This window comes from Falco biarmicus, chromosome 15 (assembly GCF_023638135.1).
Source record: "Falco biarmicus isolate bFalBia1 chromosome 15, bFalBia1.pri, whole genome shotgun sequence".
NCBI classification, from domain to species: Eukaryota; Metazoa; Chordata; class Aves; order Falconiformes; family Falconidae; genus Falco; species Falco biarmicus.
The window spans coordinates 21444278-21466905 of NC_079302.1; the positions used below are offsets into that span (position 1 = coordinate 21444278).

The 22628-nt window shown below is 46.7% G+C and overlaps 1 protein-coding gene across 2 annotated transcripts in view; it reads left to right on the plus strand.

The window, feature by feature from the left end:
* The first annotated feature begins 2919 nt into the window (after positions 1-2919).
* The window catches only part of GNAO1 (G protein subunit alpha o1), a 146635-nt gene continuing 126926 nt past the window's right edge, over positions 2920-22628 (plus strand). The window contains exons 1-2 of one of the 2 annotated variants that reach the window (XM_056361044.1): positions 2920-3589; positions 3674-3716. In XM_056361044.1, the coding sequence (XP_056217019.1) occupies positions 3472-3589; positions 3674-3716 (161 nt within the window). In that variant the 5' untranslated portion in view covers positions 2920-3471. The remainder of the gene's footprint in view (positions 3590-3673; positions 3717-22628) is intronic. The other variant, XM_056361043.1, reaches the window with a different exon arrangement.

The window sequence follows — 22628 nt, forward strand, 5'->3', positions numbered from 1 at the left end:
AATGGTTGAAAACTGGTTGCAGAAAGAAGCCCGTTTGTGCCAAGGCACAGATCAGATACAGGAGAATGAGGACTTTGGTTTAAAATACACTGCTGAGTCTTAGGTTTGTAAAGATAACAATCCAAGCAGAAACAAGCATGTTCTTTATGCACCTCGAGCGAAACAGTTTAATTGCAGGAATAGCCAGAAAAAAGATTCTCCTCCCCATCTTTTATGGAGAGGTGCTGTCATATTTAAGAAAAAAAAAAGTCAAAAAAAACCCCAAACCTATTTTTGTCTGAAGTTTTTACTGCCAGCAACCACTTTTTATTAAAAGAGGACTTCTGTCAGCTCCTGAAAAATGGAAACATCATTTTCAGCAACAAACCCCAACATATTTATCTCAAAAGCCAAGTAGGCTGGTACGTATTTTGATTGATGGGGGAGGCAAGCTTTTTTCTTTTCAGGTTCTTGAAATTTGTCTGCCATGAATAAGCAGATTTTTCAAAAAATGAAATTCCCCTCTAAGAAATTTTCAAAGGAAACATTTCCATCAGCTCTGCTTAATTAGCAGTAGCATAAAAATGGCTCAAAAATGGCTCAGTTTCACATATGCTCCCCTGAATCTGAGAGCTGAGAGCGCAAGGAGAAGACTTGCCCATTTCTCATTTTCCCTTAAGAAAGAAATTAGCAGATATTCGTGTAGTGAGGGGGATGTAGATGGGACAAAGGGATGAGTGTGGCCTCCACACTGGTCAAGCAGAAGAGAAATAATTTTCTCCATGGCAGGAGGCGTAGGCTACAAATTTGTCAGATAACGAGTAGCCAGAGGCTGATACAAAAGACTAATTCTCTTAGTGAAACCCTTGGAGAGTATCCCAATATGACTCCGAGGCTGGCAAGCTGCTAGAGAAGATGGGAAGTAAATGCAGCCATCTCATGAGGACACTGGCCCTGGATTTCTTGATTGTGCTTTTCCTATATGGCACTTTTCATAATGCCCTCTGGCTAGAACCATTGAAATGAAACTTATTGATCGACATTCCGATCCTATTGATTCTACACAAGAGATTTGCACGAATGTGAAAGAGCAGGAACTGCTCTGTAACCACTCTCGTCTCCATTTATTCTCTGCTGAATATATGTGGTAGGCTTGCTTGTCCATCTCAGTCCCCTGAGCTTCCAGAAATAAATTACCCAAAATTCAAACATACAGTACCTATTAGCACACAAATGTGTGGTAAATATTACTGGTCCCTGAATACACAAACATTATTTATCAGTTCCCTTTTGCTTTCTTTTGTCTGTTTCTCTCTCACATCCCCTCTTTACCTCATTAACTGCGAGCCATGTTTTTCCCCTTTATTTCAGAGGTGTGGAGGGAAAATGGGAAGCACATGTTCCGGGAGGAAGGTGGGATGGGAAACAGTGCTGGGAGGAGATGATATTTGCCTGGAAGGAAAGTGCCGGGGAGGTCATGTTTAAAATACTGTAAGGGCTATTAGAAATCTTATTTCTACACCTAAAGGAAGGATCCTGGATATGGGAACTGCCAAACTCAGGACAGCAGGTCAGAAGATCCCAGAGGAGGCAGCGAACAGAGGTCCCAAGTGGCGAGCCAACGCAGTGTGAGCACACGGTCACCCACACCCACCGCCACAATGGCAGCCCGCTGCCCTCCCTGAGCCCCTGCAAGGCAGCCCTGGCGTAGCATGGACCCCGCATTTCCTTCCCACAACACAGGGACCTTCCCGTCAAGCCTCCTGAGGCTATTCTCTTTTGGCAGGGAGGTGGAGCAGGCTTTACAGGCAAAATCAGCTGCCTTGCCATTCACATCTGCTTCCTACCAACCCAACCCCCCTTTGCAAACTTTGTTTATGGAAGTGGTGGGTGTCCTTTCCATATGTTAGACGTGGTCCTTGATTTTGTTCATTTTAGTTTGATGCATTTTAGCTTGCTGAGCTCAACACTTCATTCATTCCTCTCTAGATCTTTTTATAGTCATGACTGTCACATGCCAATCAATGTTATGGATTAAAGTTGAAGGTATTATGACTTGCCTGGGCCAGTAGGAAAGCATTTTAAACAAAGTCCCATTTATTTTATTTTCCCCGTTGACATTTCTTTTCCTCTCTATTTCCAACCTTGTGAAATGGCAAAACTGGCCAGGAAAAATGCAGGATTTTTAACGCAGTACAATTCCTAAATCATTTTTAGGTGTCATGGAATGGTTAAGACAAGCAGGCAGGTCCAGTGAGAGGAAATCTGTGATTTCACTGCAACACACACGAAAAAAAGCCGCTGACCAACCCTGTTAATTACACTGATGGAAAACATAATCCAAAATGGTGGTGAAACTTGATGCCTTGCATCAAGCATGGGGAGCGATGGGAGCTATGGCAGCGATTCCCATCGCAAGTGATGGCTGAAGCGATTTCACCCCAAGGAGCGGAGGAAGGCTCTGCACAGGGGACCTCGTGGATGCCAGCGCAGTGCGTGGGTGCAGGGGCCGTGGGGGACCCGCACGGCCTGTGGGGGACCCCGGCCCCCCCCGCTGCGTGGGGCTGGGGTACGGCTGCCCCGGGCCCCCGGGGACCCCGCCGCCCACGCGTCGCCAGGCCCCGGCCGCACGCCGCCCCGCGCCCCAAGCCCTGCGGCGCTCGGCCCGCACTGCGCGCCACGGCAGCCCCCGGCCCCGAGCGGCCGGCAGGAGCGCGGGTCACGGCCTCTCCCCTCCGGGGGCGGCAGGCGCAGCAGCCTGGCTCACGGCCCGCCGCCCCTCACCGTGCCGGCCGGCGGGCAGGCCGCGCGGCCCACGCCTCGCCCCCGCGGCGGGGCCCGGCCCTCAGGGGAGCGGCGGCCGAGCCGGGCCGGGCGGCGGGCAGCGGCGCTGGGGCGGGGGCCGCCCGAGCATGCGCGAGCCGCGCGCGTCACAGCAGCGGGCGAGCCCGGCGGGAGCGCGGAGCCCGGCGCGCCCCCTCCCTTTCGCCGCCGCTCCCGCGCCTCCACCCGGCCCCGCCGAGCGCCGCCAGCGCGCCCCGCCGCCGCCCGTCAGCGCCCCGCCGCCCGCCAAGGAGGGGAGAGCGCGACAGCCGGGAGCACGGGAGAGGGAAGGACCCTCCCTCCGCCGCGAACCCTCTTCCTCCTCCTCCTCCTCCTCCTCCCCCGCCTCCGCCTCCGCCTCCCGGCCGGGAAGAGCTCGCCGTGCCCGCAGCAGCCCCGCTGGATGCACTGAGCGCTCGGCCGCGGGGAGAGGGGCAGGAGGGAGCCGGGAGCCCCGCCGCGGAGCCGCTGCGCTGCCCGGAGGCTCACGGCCATCTGTTTTAATTCTTTTATTCCTCCCCCCCCCCCCCCCCCCGCCCGCCGGTGGTGGCTGGCTTTGCCCCTGCCTCCTCCTCTCCGCCAGCCGAGGCGGCGGCGGGGGCTGCAATCCCCCCCCCCCCCCTTTTTTTTTTTTTAATTTTTTTTTTTTTAAAAAATTTCATCGCCGCCATGGGATGTACCCTGAGCGCCGAGGAAAGAGCCGCCTTGGAGCGGAGCAAGGCCATCGAGAAGAACCTGAAGGAGGACGGGATCAGCGCTGCTAAAGACGTGAAACTCCTCCTGCTCGGTGAGAACCCGCTGGCGGGCCCGGTCGCCCCCTTCCCTGTCCCCTGCCCCGCGCTTATCCCCCCTCATCTCTCTCTCTCAACAGGGGCCGGAGAATCGGGGAAAAGCACCATCGTGAAGCAAATGAAGTAAGTCCCGTGAGGGAACCCGGGTGGCGAGTTAATGGGAGGGAGAACGGGGCGGGGGCTCGCTGAGGTGAGTGAGGGCCGCGGGCGCCATGTTTACCTGAGGGGACCGAGAGGGCGGGAAGGCAAACGGCGGGGGGAAGGCCCCGCCACCGCCGTTCCCGCTGCTGTTCAGGGCCGATGTGGTGCTGAAGGATCTCCCGGAGGCCTCGCCCCGTGGAAAGGGAGGGAAGGTGGCCGCTCGCAGCCCACCTTCCCTCCCTTTCCACGGGGCGAGGCCGCGCAGCCATCCCCCGTGAAAGCGGACCGCTGTCACTTCAGCTTCATGCCCGGGGTGGTGGTGGTGGTGGTGGTTCATCATCTGCTCGTTCTGCGGCTTGAAACCAATGCTCCCCATCACCCTCTCTTAACATTTTAACCGCTCCTTGGCCACCCATCACCAATTCCATTCAAAACCTTCCTGCCAACCCCGGGGTTCACGGTGGGCTGCTCCTCGCTGGGGCTTCCCCGACAGACGCTCTCCCTCTGTTTAATTAAACATGCAATAAACAGCCGTGAAAAACCCCACTGCACCCTCTCTTCCAACCGTGCCTGGAGTAATTACATCCCCTAGGAAAGCAGGTGCAGGGGAAGGCTAATGGTGGCTCCCGTGGCACGGTTATTCCTTCTTTATTGCCCGCTCCTTCCTCCTTTTGCATTAAAATGCAATGAAATACCCCGGCCTCCCACCCATGACGGGCTGGTTCGAGGCGGGCGCCATCACGGAACAAACCCCGGCGCCGGTTGAGGGTCTGGATTTCAGCCGGGGGGCGGCACGGAGCGCTCGTCCGCTCTGCCATGGGGGTTGCAGAGGGATCCGTGGCTGGGAGGGGCCCCCCGGGGACCCGGGGGAGAGAGGCAGCCAGAGCTGGGTGTGGATGGGGTGCGGGGAGGGTGCGGGCTGCGCTCCCTGCAGTCCCGGGAGCCGGCTGCCTTTGCGGGTGGCCCGTCGGTGAGCTGGTTGCCGCGGGGGGCGAGGAGCCGTGCGGGCCGGCGGGCAGGTCCCGGCGCGGCTGCGGCTTTCAGGCGGTTCGCGTGGTGGACAGCGCCCAGCGGGGACTCGAACCGCCGGCAGCGCCGCCGCTCCTGCGCCGCTCGCCTCCTCCCGGCGGCGGCCGAGCGTCGCGCTCGGCCTCCTTCGGAGAGCGCTCGGGGAGAGGCCGAACGGGCTCGGAAATAGCCGAAGGAGCTCGTCGCCGCTCGGCAATCTGTTGCCCTGCTCTCCCGTGGCCGCCCCGGGTGTGCGTGCGTGTGGGCGTGCGTGTGAGTGCGGCACTGGGGCAGATCCGGGCCTTCAGCCCACTCCTCGCCAGCCAGAGGGGCTTAGCGGGTCACCCGGATATTTCTGTATCCACTCTGTGGCCCCTGTGTCCAGCCCTCGGGGGCTCGCAGGGAACCGAACCGTCACCCCCGCCTGAGGCGGTGCTTTTCCCCAGGCGCTGCGGAGCTGGGAGGTCTCGATGCGAGGAGGCTCGCCCTCAGTGCACGGCAGTCTCCGCAGTTTTTCCCACCGACATTTGCGTACCCTACTTCTGCAATGGCTCTGAGCTTCCCCTTGCACGGTCTGGACTTTCCCACCTTGACAGTTTATTTTGGGTATGAGGTGGGGTGGGTTTGGTTCACACTCGTTGGTGTGCAAAAGGTGGATCAGGGGAGACATTACTGCAGATGAACACCAATAAATTATTTTAATCTCTAGGAACTGTTTCTGCAGAAGCATGCTGGAATGGCGGGTGATGGGTTTTGGTTGAAGGGAGAGGCTGTAGATGCCACAATAGCAGCGCATACACACAGAGCCCATAGGCGGGAGGGCAGGCGGTGACCGTGCTGGCTTACACAACTAGTGTATAGCGACTCTTGTTTTCCAAAGAGCAGAGCTCTTGGTTTTTGAAGCAGAATGCATCAAGATAATAACCTGTTTGCTGGACTAGATCAGTATATGGAGGACTGAAGGATACCCTGGTTTTTTTAATATATAGATATGAATGGGTTTCATATATAAATATATATGCCCATATATTTTTTTTTCATTAAATAGCCTTAAAGTAATGTATGCTAGGCTTTCCTTTGTACCTGACTTGAAAATGCCGAGAAGGCTGCTATGGAGAAAGGGCTTGTAGTGTTGGAAACTGGGAGGCATCCATCAGTGTGGAAACTCCAGTGAACTGTGCAAAGGCTGGGGTGGAGACAGCGGTGTTGCTATGAGCACGGCGGCAGGCATCTGGAGAGAGCCGCGCAGCCGCGGGCACCAGGGAGAGTGATGAGCAGGGAACAACTCAGGGAAATTAACATTTCTGAAAATTAATTTAAATATAATGTAGGCATTAGCATTTCACCTGGTCAAGCTTCATTAGACAGGCTTGCTGAGAACCTAATGAATTCTTAATAAAGATTAAATCACATGTTCATTAGATTTTGATGAAAGAGACTGCTATTTTATTTTTTTAATATTGTGTTATTGGTGTGCTTCTAGATTATAAATCTCATCCTCATGAATGGCTAAAGCAGCTTCACATTTGTCCAAGGATACTGCCTTGGAGAGAGGCACAGGAATCTGTAGACAGGTGAGAAAATGCTAAGACAAAGGAACAGAGAGAAGACATTGTTACAGAGGACTAAGAAGAGGTTACACACTGTCCAGTTAATCCTTGAAATATTAGGTAACAGGAGAAGTGGTGACAGGTAGAAATTAGAATAATTTGAGAGTGTAGCCCAGATGGGGATTACAATTTGTGAAATTGATTAAGTGTGTTTTAATGAAATACTTGGAGATACCTTTCAGCTGGTGAACGGAGGGCTGTCCAGCAAAGAAAGAGGTACTGGTGAATGGCACAGAGGTGGAATTGGAGGCGAGCATGTACATCTCAAGCAGTGGCAATACAGGCTAGGAATGGCACTTTTCTTTGGACCCAAGGTCATTTTGACACCCTTAACCCTTGCACTTTGACTACACCCATCTTGACTGAGTAGATTGGCTTGTTATTTTTTTGCAACCAGTCCTGCAGTCCAGATACATTCACCTGTACCTCAGAATGGCAGCGTCAGGGCCAAGCTAGTCAGGGGAACAGTTTTGAAAGACGCAGTTGTGCCATGCAAGCCAAGGAGACTCCAGAGTGTGCCACAGTGTTCAGAATCAGGCTGTTACCAGATTCGATTTTCACTCAGCTTAAACTAAAAACCAGCTTTAACCAAGCAAATCTGGGGCCTCCTTTGAAGATCCAAGCCAGAAGGTGAGAGTTAACCGGATGAAAGAAATTCATCTTCCACTCCCATCACCCTGTCTCAGCAAATTCACTTGGTGTAGGACTGCAATGGCTGTCAACATTTTCTAGATCTTATATCTTGAACTGCTGAACACATGCAGAATTTGGAACATGTCATCTTCTTTTTTGGAATACCTGGATTGTAGCATGGACTTGAGACTGCTGTTATCCTAGGATATTTTTGTGGGGACTTTAACTCTGGTGAATGTGTTTGTTCATCAAAAGCCGCATCCTAGGAAGACACCAAGCATATCTCCGTCTGTTACTGCTTAGCAAAATACTTAAATACATGCAACGGTCCAGTGGTGAGCAGGGATGGACTGCTCAGGTGGGGACACCATCCGCTGCCATCAGCATGAAGCTTCTAGGGAATTCAGTGTTTAATCATGCTAACGCAGAGAGGCTGAGTTAGCTGGCATGGCTTCAAAACCAAGGTCCTGCCACGTACTCAGCAGCAGCCGTTCTGGATGGTGAGCCGGGGCAATACTTCACCTTCCCAAATGAGGGGTTAGCAATGGCTGTGGCGATCAGGAGGAGACATGGCTTCACCTGCCCACAGGAAAAATCTTGGGGTTTGGGGGTTTGTTTTGAATTTTGCCTCTGCAAAAGCAGCAGCTTCTGTCCCCTGCTGAGCTGCAAGCAGAGAGCTGGGTCTGGCTCCCTTTCACAAGATGCTGGAGCTTCCAGCCCTGCACGTCCTCCCAAACAGCTGTTTCTCACTTCACCAGCAATGCTGGCAGTACCTCAGTTGATAGGTTTCTTTGCTGTGCCATTTTTTGCCAAATGTTTTGATGTTATGTATGAGAAGAACCGGAATACGCAATCAGGAGAAAAATGCACCAGCGTACAATACTTATCTCTGAATATCTACTGTCTTCTCCCCAATAGCCGTCTGATATATTGCTTTGACCTTTCTCAAAAAGCCCCTCAAAACAGCCCCAGGCTCTACTTGCTCTCTGTGTAACTGAATTACTTATAATCTAATGAACTTCTTAAGAGTGAGTGAGAAGCAGTCCCCGCCCACTGGTTTTACAGCCCATCTCAGCAATTTGATGATAAATGCCGTTGAAATGAAATGATGTGTTGTGAACACCCACTTGAGCGCTCTTTGCCGCATGTCTGTGTCTCAAAACTGTAGTGATTTCACACTTGCAGCCCCTACCCCCAGGAATACCTCACCCCATTGGGGCTTAGAGTGTGGGGGGGCTGCTTTGCCTCTGTGGCCTGTTCCCAGGGAGAGGGCTGCAAACTGCGTCTTTGTGGCCTGCCCCACTCCTCAGTGCAGCTTTTCTGCCCTGCGGTGCTGGGTGCAGACACCCCCTTGGCCCCGCTGCCTCACTCCTGTCTGGGAACTGTGTGATCATGGCATGAGCTGGCAGCCCAGAACCTCACTAAAGCATCAGGTCAGGCGGAGCCATTCTCATCCTTACTTGTCTCCTGCTCTGTTTTCCAGGACTTCTGTGACTTGAGGCCCAAGGTGGGGCAGCGACAGGCTGCACCTGGGCAGTATTTTAAACTGGGTTTCAATAAGCAGGGGAAAGAGCTGTAGCCTTTCTGATGAAGTCGTGTTGTTCTCCCAAGACCCGCTCCAGTGCATTCTGCCCTCGCTGTGGATTTAGCACAGTACATACAGCATACTGTTGCTTTTCAGACTCCTGCAGAGAGGCAGCTCTGGTGGGGCTGTTTTGGCAGTGAAACCCAGATCTGGTAGTAAACCGCCTGCCGTGGCAGTTCTGGGGTGTATCAGTGCATTGCCTGCCTTGAGGAAGGCTGTCTCCTGCCAGAGATCATCCCAGTGGAGTCTGCTGCAGGAGGAGGCTTTCCCCTCGCTGCAGCTTTTTTCCCCACCTCCTTCCCAGATGCTATCTTGCATCCCTGGGTGCTGTAGGTGCCATGTTCCATGCCCTGCAATGGCACAGTGCAGGGACATTGCTGCTGAACTAGGAAGGAATAAGACCTGCGAGCAGAAGAAAGTGAGGCTGTTCATTTTGGCTTGTAGTTGCAAAGGGTAATCATGTTTTCAGCACTTCCTTCCTTCCTTTTGGATTATTAATTGTGCTTAGAAGCCAAAACATTAACAACCGTAGTTCATTCTTTTGTACTTACTGTTCTTGTTATTAGACTGAGAGAGATTTCAGGGGAAAGAAGTAACAGTATTAGCAGGCAAGATGGAATACATTTTGAGTTTGGGTGTTTTCTTTTTCCTTGACAGTTCTTAATTTGTTTCTTGTTTTAGGGACTCTTAAAAGTAAAAATATCTTTCAGTGACAACAGTGAACTGCATAGCTTCTCCTCTTTCAACCTAGTTTTAAAACCTTAAAAGAAATTTGCCTGTCATATTCTGACATGACACATCTAGTCCTGTTGGAAATGTTTTAGCAATCTAATGAGATGAAAGCGGTTCTTTTAATGAGCTCTGAAGAAAGAGACAAATCTGCTGCACAAATGTAACCGGGGATCTGTTTTGTTTTATGGCTTGGCTAACCCAGAAGTTGTAAGAGACATTAAATTGAGTCATGACAAATGCAGAAAGGTTGTGGTTTTCCTCTTTAGTCTGTCCTTTCCCAACTGTCTGGGATACAACTTCATATCTGATGTGAGTTCTCCAGTATGCTTACCTAGGGAATACAGGGAAGGTAATCAAAATGGGAGAGGAATGAAAAAGAGACAAATAATGGAAGTAGAGGCACTATGTTGGCTCTTCTGCTTGGTCTGGTCAAGAGAAAGAGCGACATGAAGAAATGCTTTGCTGCTGGCCAAGGCAGGAGCAGGTTACCTGGACAATGAGAGCCAGGCAGTCAATAATGCCTTACAGGCTCATAATTAGCTACCTGTGGTAGAGCTAGTTTTCTTCAGATGCTTTGCAGAGTTACAGCCTACCCCTTTAAGTATCAAGCTCCCCTGGTTTCTCCTGGATTTGCAGGATACAAAATCACAAATGAGCGTTGAAGCGGTGTTGAAATGAGTGAGTTTGCAGCCAGAAAGCCTGATGCAAGTGCAGGGGCTAAGAGCTCGATTTTGCAAACTTCTGAATTCATTTACCTCCTGCTCAAGCTGGGTGAAAGGTAAAAAGCTTTTCTCACGAGCCAGCAGTGGTTCACAGAAGGGCATATCCTTTATACTCTGAAGTCCATGGTTAAACCCTTGAGCATGACTGGGTGCAGAAGACAGGATTTGGTCCTTCATTCATTATAAGAGTGTGAAGAGGAGCTCTGGCTGAAGAGAACTGGCAAAACGTCCTGAAATTCAGGTGGCCAGGGTGTTTAAGAGTCTTGTCATTCTTTCTGGTGCAATTGCAAGTCTGAGATTTGCGGTTTTCTGTAGAGACTGAAATTGCTTCTGTGAAGCCTGGACTCGCATGATGACTGGGCAAGCTCTGTTTTCAGGGATTCTTTGTTTAGTCCTCTGTTTTGATTTTGAAAGAAAACTTCCACCTCTCCTTACTTCATAGAAAAGTTAAAAAATAAATGTCCTTATTCTAGCCTAAGAATTCAAGAATTTAGATCAAAATAAAAAACAGCCCAAATGAAGACAAGGAAATAAAATACATATTAATTGCTTGGTTATTTTTGATGCCTGCGTGGGTTTTTTTTGTTTTGTTTTATTGGGGTTTTTTTTTGCATTAGCAAGATTGAAACCGGCAACCTCACTTATTTCAAATCAATTTGAATGCTACTGACCCCAGATCCTCTTTTTGACTTAACTGGACTTTGGGATAGGTTTTTCCTACACTGGAGGTGATATCTGTTCAATGTACAATTTTTATGAGATTTGATGAATTTCAGGTGTTTGTGTGGCACTTGGTGGGATACTGGAAATGGCTAAATTTCATTCACAAGAACAAGGAAAAAAAGGTCTGGAAATCACATTTTAAAAAGCATTGGCACATTAAACCCAAGGCCATTTTTCTTGCCTCAAAAATTATTTTATTTCATTCTTAGAAAGAAATACTGAAGAGTTTTGCCATGGTTTTCCTAATGGTGAAGAAATGCTCTGCCTAATGTAAAAATCCCCATAACTGTTAATTGAATCATTCTTACTTTAAGACCATTCATGCAAATGGCAGATGTAGGGAGGCTGGAGGATTACAGTCCTGATTATAAGATGCTGTTAGGATTCTGCCTAAAATCAGAAGATGCAAAAGACTGAAAAATGCTAGTGGATAACACAAAGCAAAGGAACTGATGGTTTCCTAGTGCTGAGCAGAAGGGAGAAAAAAGTCCTTTAATCCAAAGCTCAGTCATTGTGTGCTTATTGTGATAATAGAATAAAATTCTTGATGGAGGCATTTCTCAGCTTACCAATAAAAATCCTTACCCTCCCCAGCTTTCAAGTTAATTGAGAAAGAACTGAAGAGCACTGTCTCAGAAGGGAGCCCAGGAAACTGTAGTGAGATGACATCACACCTATTTTAGAGTTGCTAATCAATAATATTTTTGCCTTTGAAAGAGAAGGATTGGCAGAGCTGAAACTGCTTTGTTTTTCTTTATTCTTGGGCATGTCCTGCTCTGCTTGGTCACCAAAAATTATATTGGTTCATCAGCAGACCTTTCATCGAGTATAAAACCTGTAAGCTTAAAACAAAGGAGCTGGAGTACACCAGCTTGAGGGAAAGAAAAGAGGGGTGGGTAACACAGAGTCTTTCCACAACTTAATGATTTTAGGCCATGGGTATTAGTAACCCTTCTCTCCCCCATCAGGCCATCCTGTGGGACTTTGTGTCCTCAGGAGCCAAAGACAATTGATCATATATTCTGTTTGATACAGGATAACTTGTCCAATCCTCCATCAGAAATTATGCTGGTTAACGTTGCAGGAGTTGCTTTTGGGGGAAGGTTGCGAGGTGCCAGTCCTAGCAAGGGCATTGAGGTGCCAGTCGCTGTTCTCTGAGAAAGCCTAAAGGTGCTGTCTGATTCTGTTTAGGATTGTGCTGTTCAGGGAAGACGTGGGAGCAGGTTTTGGCGGAAGCAGAATCCAGTGCTGGTAGGAAATAATGGGGTTTAATAACGTGGAAAGGGAATTTCTTTTTGGCATTTGGCAGGCTACTTTGCGTAGAAATGCAGGGGTATGTGTTTCACATTGGGAGGCCATGTCTGCAGGAGCTGCTTTAGTGAGTGAAGAGGGGCCCAGCAGGCTTTCACTGGTTCAGAAGAACACCCTACTCTAGAAATACCCAGAGAATTCATCACCCCAGTGTTAGCATCTTGGCAGGGAGGCTGGGAATGGACGTTTCACCTCAGTGCATGTCCCTTCTCTGAAACATAACCCCTGCAGTGCTTAAAACAGTCTGAAAGGCAGAGCAGTGACTCAACATGCTTTGAGGCTCTCCAGCAACTCCAGACTTGTATTAAATGCTCTTGTCTACATGAGCATCATCAACAGCAACTTGTACACACCGTAACAGTCTGGTACAAGACTTTTCTGCATCAGCTGGGAATCATTACAGAAGGAGATGAGATAAGAATGGGCCTGTATTGAGGAAAATATCACTTAAATGATAAAAATGTGTACTACCTCCTAGCAGAATATGGTGAGTTATCCTCTCCCCGTTAGAGGTGATTTGAGTTAGCAGCTCCAATTTTAAAGCATTAAGCAAAAAATTGCATACGGAAAGCTGAGTGCACAAAATGGATGTTAGGCAGAATAATCTAGACAACAATGAGAGGTTTTATTGCTAGATTTCTGGAGCTGTGGTATGTGGTAGCTCGCAGTCATGTAGTGATGTTTCCTCACTGCCAGTACAGTGCTTCTTATTCACTACAGCCCTGTTCTTTGCCACCTCAGTAGCAGGGGCCTTGCTGTAATCCAGCTCCTGCCTTTGTAGCAGAGGTGGAGAAGTTATCTCATTTTGACGGCTCTCAATGTAATAGTACCATGTCTGTATTTACGGAGGAATTTTGTGTGGAACTGGTGCAGGCCAGCTCTGGTACTCTCCAAAGTTCATGGTGAGATTTTCAAATCACTTCCAGGGCACCCCGATGTGGATCTGCATGCCCTAATTTGAGATCGCGATAGCAAAACCTGCGTGAGTTCGTCATCCTTCCTCGTGCTCCTCTTAAGGCTGACATGGCAGGGCACGTGCTTCTCCACAGCATGGAGGCTTCCGCTTAGCTTCATCCACAGGAGAGACATAACATTCTCATAATAAGTTTTAAATGTAACAATATCAGGTTGGCTGCTTAAGTAGTGCAGAACAGAGGTTTTGATTTAGTGTATTTTGGGAATCTGTTCTTATTTACTCACAGCCTCTTTACATCTATAAGCAGTGCAAAAGGGAATTACAGCAGGGGCAGCTATAGCTTTCTGCAACTGGAACAGCTCTTTCCACTGGCCAAATAGAGCTCTTTCCATGTGGCCCTTGTGAGAATGAGAAATTAGTCACTTGTTGGCAGGTTGATAAGGTGCACCGATGCCCACGAGGTAAGATGCTCCTTTCCAAGGTTAGGTGGGGACCCCATCTTATTGCCTAGAGATTCTAAAATGGGCACATACTTACCACCACGACGTGCGTACCCGCACCGCAAACATTGCAGAGCCTTTATCACCATACTTCATCAGTAACACTAGCACAAATCACTGGGATGAAAGAAAATTGCCATGATAAACATACACCTCAGAATGTCATCGTGCTGTTCGTTAATCACCAGTCACCCATCGGTGATTAATTATTTAGCCAAATTGGACAAATTTTTCCACATGAATGAAAAGATATTTACTTAATAAAGCAGAAAGCTTCTAGTAGCATGCCCTTGTTTTCCTCAATGTAGACATAAAATAAATTTATATTCTCCTGATATTACAGCTTGGCTGTAAAAACCCCACAGTGCTGTATCAACTTGTTGCTTTCAAGGTGGTTGCTGCCCAGACAGTTCTTCAGCAGGAGACCTGATGCTGCTCAACGTGTGCATTTAAGATGTTTAAATTGAACAGTAGATGCACGAGCTGATGGTCCTGGGTTTGTTATCTGCCTCTCCCTGTGTGCACCAAGCCCTCATGAAACGCTGGTGAGAAGGAACAGGAGAGTGCTTTGCCAATCCCAGCTCAGGGGTCAGCATTTCTCCAACGCTGACTGATGGCATCAGGGTGATGTTAGAAAAGAGGAAGGGCCCTCAAGACCCCCATCCTGCCAGCAGCCTTGTGCTTGACAGGAATTCCCCTGCAAGCGTGTTGCTGTGTTGCTGGGGCCTGCCAGGTCTTAACTCTGTGGTGAGGTGGGATGTGCAGAACAGGTGAGAGCTGGTGCTGGCACTGGGGGATTCAGTACTGGTAATGAATCAAAATCTTGGTATGTTCCTTCATCGTAATGATGTCTGTTCTGGGTCTTTCACCGTAGCTAATTACTAAAAAAAAAAACAACAGTGAACTAAAAAACACCAACCTTGCTAGAAACAGCAAGAGAGAGCCCAAAAATGATAAAGAAGTAGAAATTAGTAATTTTCCTATGGTTTGGTAAGTCAGAATTTAGGCTTTGTTTATCTACTATTTTATTTATCTACTTCTTCCGTTTACTGATCCTTATTTTTAATTCATATTTGGATAAACAAGTTGTAAAGTTTTTCTACATGACAGAGCATGAAAATCGAATTATTACACTGGTACTTTCAGTCCTGATCAACGAGATCAAATTGTACTACTTTTCCTATCTGTCTGGCATAAGCAGATATTCAGGATTAAATTTAAATTCTGATTTTTTAAAGTACTCCTGCACAGGACTTTGAAATAGGGTTTTGGAGTTTCCTGTAAAAAAATAGAAAAAACTTACTAAGTGTCCATAATGATGATACAAACCCAACCAAAATAGTGTATTTAAATTCCACAGTAACTGGATAAATATACCGAGTTTTTTAAAATAACCAAGATCATAACATTTTTATTGGCTCCCTCATTAATTTGGGCACAAACCCATGCAGTGCAGAGCCTGTCTGAAGCTCTTTAACACATCCCGCACTGTCTGCTGTCCAGGAGAGTCCTCTTCATTCAGCAGAATGATTGCCTTCACCCTCCCGAAGACTTGCTCAGTGCTTAACTCTCCGCTGTCAGTTTTCAGAAGCGCTGAGCCCCACAGCTGGCTGATTTCAAGACAGTAACAACTGCTCGGTACTGCTGACAGCGAGGCCACAGGACTTGCAGTGCTGCCAAATTGGAGATGCTACTAATCTGTATGTAGTTAAGTCCCAGCATTAGACATAGCTCATGTTTCATTCACACTCGGATCCCAAACCCCAGAACAATTGAGTTTTCTAATAATGTCCACATCAGCATCAATGGGCTTGAACAGAACTAGGTTACTGCACACAAACAGGTTAGTGTGCACCTAAGCTTTGTTGAAGACCACATCATCTCTGCTTGTGCTGACTGCCACCCCATTTTAGTGTCACTTTGTTTATTCAGCCTTTGTCCAAGTACTCATTCTGTTTGTTACACCTCTTGGAAAATAGAGATTACGAAAAAAAAATATTATAGTGTTGTGGCTGTTTTCATGACACCCTCATTTCTTTTTTGCCTCAGGTGCTCTCAGGTACCAGCTCAAATTTATTTCAGTTACAGTTATTTGCCATGTTATGTGTATCAGGAGAAGGAAAAATACTCTCTGGTATCAGGAAGTGCAAGTTTAATTATAGTATTTTATATATGTATTCATTCAGTTCAAGAAATGAGGTTGTGCAAAATCATTTGGGAATAAATCTTGCCTATTCCCCACTACTTGGTACTCGCAAAGCTGCATCTGAAATGCGGCATTCAGGTTTGGGTCTCCTAAGCCAAAGGGTAAACCACTAGTAAACTGGGGCCAGCAAAGTGTGCAGGGCTGGTGCACAGGTTGAGTGAAGGGAGGCCAACAGAGCCGGGGAAGAGGAAGCTAAAGGAGATCTCACTGCTCTCTTCCATCACCCAAAGAGGGCTAGAGATAAGATGAAGCCAGACTCTTCTTAGAGATGTATGATGAAAGGATGAGAGGCAACAGCCACGCATTTCATCTAAATGAAGATAGGCTATAAGGAAAAAATACTTCATGGGGAGGTTGGTGCAAAAGTGGAAGTGGGCCCAGAGAAAGGGAAAATCATCATCCCTGGGGATTTTCAAGACTCAACAGGATGAGGCCCTGTACAACCTGACCTACGTGAGATGGTAGCTCTGCTCTAGGCAGGGACCTCTAGCCCAAGTTATTCAATGATTCTGTGACAAGAAAATCCAAATTAGTCTCCTTATTCAATGTTCCTGTAATGTCTGTTTTAACTAAAGAACTGCCCCTCTATTTGGAAACCAGTTGAGGGGAAAAGTTGTGCAGTGTTACCAGAATTTTCCCTTAGAATGCAGAAAAAGTGAGGCTTAGCTGGGAATATTTAGTTACTGCTTTTAATTCCCCTTCACACCACTTTGTTTTTTTGCTTTTAGGTGTTGTTTTCTTGGATTTATTCCATGCAACATTTCACAGGCAGTCTTCTGAAATCCTAAGCTGGGGTTTGATTAACATCTCTTTTTGTTGGTGGGGTGGATTTAAGTTGCATCTGTCTGTCCCTGCTCATCTATGGCAGTATGGTGATGTTTGTATAGTAACGTATGGCAGTACAGTGAACCAGACTCTGGTGCTGATCTGGGTTAACATAACTCAAAAAAAAAACCCAGAAAGAAATGTCCATCAAATGCTCCCATAAGGCAGCAGTGTACAGAAAATTGAGATGTGAGATTGTATTTAAAGATTCAGTCACTCCTGGCTCGTTCTGTGTGTTTTGAGGGTAAATCAGTCACATTCAAAGACTTTGAAAAGTAGTTTTCAGAAGTCTTTCTGTACCTTTAGGCATTTAAATGGCGGGTGTTTTTTTCCAAACCAGCCTTATTTTCTCCTATTAGTTCCTATAAAAGAAATGCAAAAAAACCCCCAACTGGTTTGAAATTTCTGTGTTGTTTTAAATAAATTTCCTGTGATACACAATGCAATGAAAAGGGAAATGCAGCCGCTCATTGCTGTTTCAGTGTATTTAAACCATCTTTTATGCTTGTAGAGGTCAAATCCATTTAATCTGGTTATGCTATTTCAATCACATTTACATTTTTAATGCAAAGCTCAGGTTTGCTTCACACTAGAATGATCTCTCTGGTTTTGTAACAAGCTTTAGTTGTTCTGGGCTTTGGAGACTTCTCTCTTCTATTTCCCCTCAGCCTTAGATGCAGTCTTCATAATTCGTAAGGTAACTTTCCTCCACTGTGTTGCCAAAGTGCTGCAGGATCCTGATTACACAAGTAGTGAACAACATTTTCAAATTCCATTTTAATGGGAGCATATTTTGAAGCCTGCAATTAAAAGCTTGGTATTCCTGTGGTTAGCCTAACAGTGGTGCCCGAGGTGGTTTGCAGAGGACTCTGCTGCACTGTAAAGGGAGGAGCACTACGTACAGAATCACCACCTTCACTCTGTACCCCATTCAGTGAGCAAGCTACCTCAGTGCTCCCCTTGCCTCACAAGGGCTCACTACCAGTTCACAGCTTCAGTAAGACACCTTTTGTGTTCTTACTGTAAGTAAACCAGACTAGAAGGTCCTTCTTGTGAAAGATACTTGTCACATTTATAGCCTCAAAAAAGCTCCAGGAGGAACCTGCCCCATCTCCCTTTCCTCCATAAGTCTTGTCTTCCTCTTTTCCTTAGAAGAAGCTTTCATACAATAAGCCTTTTTTCCCAAGAAGAAGATGCTGTGTGTTAAGTAACCTGGGAAAACACCAGACAGTTCAGTGTTTTCTGAAGCCCCACTTACTTCTGAATTTGAACAACCCACCTCTCCCATTGCCTTTTGCACCCGTGACCTTCCAGCTTCAACTAAGTTCTTACATTGTCCCCTGTCTGAACAGAAATTAAGGCCCCAAATATCTACTTTGTTGACTTGTAAGACCACTGATAAACAAGCAGGAGAGAAATGGCCAGCCTGCCAGAGGTCTGACACCACCAGTCAAGACAAGAACTTAGTGCAGACAGTGAAATGCAGACAAAAGGCAGAAAGAGACAGAGCTTGATCTTTAAAAGCAGGAGTCGAACAAGGAATCATGATCGAGTTCAGGCTCTGGATAACAAAACAAGATTGTTTCCTAAGCAGTCATCCAGAAGACTGACAACAGCTTGATACAACAGTGCACAGACTGGACACTGACACCTTTATGTGAACCGTGCTCAAAGCAAGTGCCAAGAATAAGTGGATCAGAGCTGTCAGAGCTGTTAAGAAGGGCAAAGGCTGGCAGGAGAAATGGCAACACCCCCTTCGCAGTGTTAGATGCACACGGTAGGATGTGACCATAAGAGAATGCCAACAACAAGAGAGATCCTAGCAAGCCCCCTTTTCATGGTAGGTCTTGAAGACTTAATTTCCTAAATGAGGCTGCAGAAGCAGGACCCAAAATTCGGCAGGCTGGAAGACAAAATGATAACCATGTGTTTTTCCTTTTTATAAAATACATCCTTCCATAACCAACACTAACGCACAGAGGAAAGGGAAAGAAACAGTTTCAATTCAACCACAATTACAAGCAAGCCTTCTTTAACTTCTGATTTATTCTATCCTGGAAGGCCTCCTTAATACAAGTTATCATAAGTAGTGGTCCTGACTGTAAGTGGGGAGACACTGGGCCATTTGCCCAAAGTTTATGCAGTATATACCCAACAGCAGTGTGAAGAGTGGAAAAATAAATGCAGATGTACAGGGGAACAGAAGCAGATCTTATATCCAATAGCAAAGTCACACTTAATTATTAATGACTGAAGTGCTGTAGTCTTTTCACTTAGTAGCAAAACATATCCTGAATATCTGTCAGGTTATGTCAGATTGACAGAGCAGCAGTGTCAAAGACAATGTCAGCTTCTCAGGGATGGATCAGGTGCCATGTACAAGAGTAAGAAAGGTGAATATTCAAATGAGAATCTTGGTTTCCTCTGATAAAAAGCCAGGAATTCCAGGTTCAAGAACTGATTGATGGAAGTTGCCCTTGTCATGAACAAAATGGTAAACAGCTTCAGAATAATGAATTACAAGCAGAAATTGTACTACTTAGTGATGGAGTAGATCATGGAAAGGTCATTTTGTCCAGCTCTGTCCTAGTGCAGAACTCTTCTTGATCACATATTTGTTCTGTGTGATTTACTTGTAAATGGCCTGAAGACACCAATTTTTTCACAATTGCACATCACTCCTAACTGCAGATCAATTTCACATTAAAGAACTTTCTCCAATAGCCTGAATTTTTTTGTCTGAAATTTCCTCTTGTTTCTCCTAATCACTTCTCAGTACAGAAGAGCTCTTAACTATCAGCTGTTGGAGTAGAAATATGAACTGGTGAATCTCTGGGCTAAACTGTATCTTTCCTAGCCTTTTTACCAAAATATGGGCAGAGAAATTGGTGGGGCTTTGCTTTTCCCATACTGAAGATTTCCAGTGTGAGAGAGGCTATCCTCAACCACCGACAGGAATTGTTCAGTCCCCACAATGGAAGGAAGTGGTTGGAGGAAGTGATTCCAGTTCAATGTGGAAGGTTTCAGTGGTTACATCTCAGATCCCACTTGGTGAATTTGTAATAGGCTGTGTCAAAGAAAGCAAACTCAAAGCTGAAAAAGAGATTACACTGATAGCAAATGAATCTTAAGTAGAGAGGTCATGGCTGGACTGCATTTTGAGTGCTGGCCTGCCAGCAGCTCAAGGCAGCTTTGGGGGAACGTGGAGGAGAAATCTAGAAGTGATTCTTTATAATGCTGTTTCAGAGTCCTGGCTGGCTGGGTGACCCAGCAGAACAGAGACTGTAAAGCCACACATGGCTCCTTGTCCTCTGCATTGACAAATGTGTACCTCTGCAGTCCTCCATGTCTTACATGTGTTTCAGAGAGAGCAGTAGAGTTAATGAAGAGACTGGTCTTTCTGAAAAGCAGGGTTCAAGCTTCACAGAACAAGCACGGGTGTTATTTGGCCTCTTGGTGGTTTTCTAAAAGTAGAAGATGCCCAGGAACTTGCTGTATCTGCAGCTGGTGCTTGGCAGAAACACTTGTATGATCTATATGGATGAGTGGAGAAAAGGGGGGCAGGAGGGGGAAAGGCCTTGGAGGGGAAACAGCTGAGGAGATACAAATGAAAATTCAATTAAACAGGAGACAAGGAAAATTCAGACTAGCATTGATGCCCTGCTCAAGACTCTTGATTTCATTCTAAACCTAGCAAACGAAGAAGGCAATGGTGAAGAAAATAAACTACTGCCCTGGAAGGAGCTAAAGGACCAGAAAGATAAAAACATTCAAATAAGGGTCTTTTATGGTGTGCCTAGGGCTTGCAACAAATCCAAAGAGAACAATAAGTCTTGGGCTTGTAACCATTCCAAGGCTTGTCCGATGTATGAGATTTTTTTTTTTTCCTAAAGGACTGAGTTTATTTGCCAACTGGAAGACTTGAAAGGGACAATGAACTTAATCCCCTGTTGCTTTCCACCCTATGTAGCCATCAGAATGATGCTAGCTGGATATATTAAAATCAGAATGGTGGCATATTGCACTCGTTTTACCTTCTGCCCTCAGTTGTGCCAGTATGGAATACAGAAAGTGATCTGATGTGGTTATTCTGGTTGCTTCTGGTTTCCTGTTTTGTGGGAGAGGTGTGCAAATGCTCGGTATCATAAGCTGCTGTAGCAAAGAGGCTGAATGGTATTTTCTCTCTTAAGATAAACTGTCTTTCTTCCAGAAAGTGGTCATCATCAATTTCTTTCAACTTTATTTTGCTCTTTGCCAGCTGTGTGAGGAGCATGTTCAGTATAACCAGTCATTCCAACAGCTTAATTTCTCCTATAAGTATTTTGCCGCTTTTGGGGTGTCACCACTATCCCATTTAAAAGCCTGCTAATAGTAACTGAAAGCCATTTTAGGCTTGCATGTAGTATCGGGGTTTGAGCTGTGTTTTATTTCTGTAAACCAGAAATAATACTTAGCTGTGACAGATACTAGGAAGCTAAACAACAGCCAGGGCTACCACGCTTTTGGAAACCTACGTTGCTAGAAGAAACTCATACTATATAGGCTTGATCTAGAACATGGTGAAATTAATGTGAATCTTCCCAAGGACTTCAGTGGGCTTTTGATCAAGTTCTGAGTGCAAAGTGTGATCAGCAGCAGCCAGAAAGAGGTTAGGCATGAAATAGCCGAGAACTTTGCCTTTGCAAAGAAGGTGCCTGGGTCTTCAGCTTGTATTTAAGAGGGGTGTTGATCCTTCTACAGAAAGCAAAGGAGAAAAGGAGTGAAAGGGTTCTGGCTGGTTTGGACTAAGCCGTGTTTAGACCAGGTGGTCTTCTAGACCAGTTGCAAAAAGATACTAGCTTTGTTGGGAAGAAGTTGGCTGATGCTATCTGTTCAGTTCCTCATTCTTAATTATTTTAGTGGCTATCACCTATATGCTATGTCAATCCCAATGAATGGCATTTGAAACATCCGGACTGAAGTCATTACATTATCACATTCAGGCCAGGCTTTAAGTAGAAGAGATTTGGCTTGTTCTTTACACTGCTTGGCCCCTGTCCCCAATGTACTGCCATTATAACAGAGGATTATCTGCACTGGAGCTTTTCTGCGTTTCTATTAGGAGAAAAAATTTCATTCAGCGCAGCAAGGGCAGCCTGAGATGGTAGGAGGAGATTGGCTGCATGCTGATGCCTTTGTTATTCTCAGAGCAGAGCCTGACATCCCCTGACACTGCCGGGGGCTTGGCGAGGGGCTATTATTTATTTCAGTGTGTGGAACACATTGTTTTCCAAAAGGGAGGAGAATCGGCCCTTTATTGAACAGGAGTCACTGGGCAACGTAGTCACTGAGCTGCAGTAACTGGGGTTTGTTGATATAGTTGGCTTTTCAGCAAGCGCCTTTGTTGGGCTTATCTTTTCTTTTAGGCTGCATCTCTTTGGTGGTGCTTAAGGTGGATCTGGGCTCTGCCTGTCTTTCCCAAACCCTCTGCCTTTTCTGACATAAAAACACAGGGACGGAAATAGAGGGACTCATATTTCTCAAGCTTAGGGATCTCCTTAAGGCCCCATCCCTGAGATATATAACAAACTTCTCATATAGAAATACCATCTGTCCTGCCGTGGGTTGCCTTAGTTCAGTGGGTTTCTCCAGTCAATTTGCAGACAGCGAATGGCCCATACTGCTCTGGTAGGCAGTGTAAGCTGGTTTCAAGATCTCACTACACCCACACAAAAAAGGGCTGCTGCTTGCTGGTTTACACAGAAATGCAGGAAAGCACTGTGGCCTCCTCTTCATCACGTAACCCCTTGTAACAACCCCTGTGACACATTTGCGTTAAAGTGGAAGCCAGCCAATGTAGTAGCCTCATGTCTTCCTAGAGCCTAGACACTGCACACGTCATCTCCCCCACAAAGAGGCACCATATGAATACAGCACAAACTACGGGAACACTTTGGAGCAGAGACCAGTCTACACTGAATTCACTTAAAAGCTGAGAAAAATCAGGCTTTCACTTTTGATGTTAAGCCCTGAACTAGTGGCAGTGTAGGTGTGGAAACCAGGGGTTCTCGCTGGTATCAGGGAACCATTAATCTAGCCTTGTGTGACAGGTTCATCATACAGTCATCCCAACTTGACCCAAGG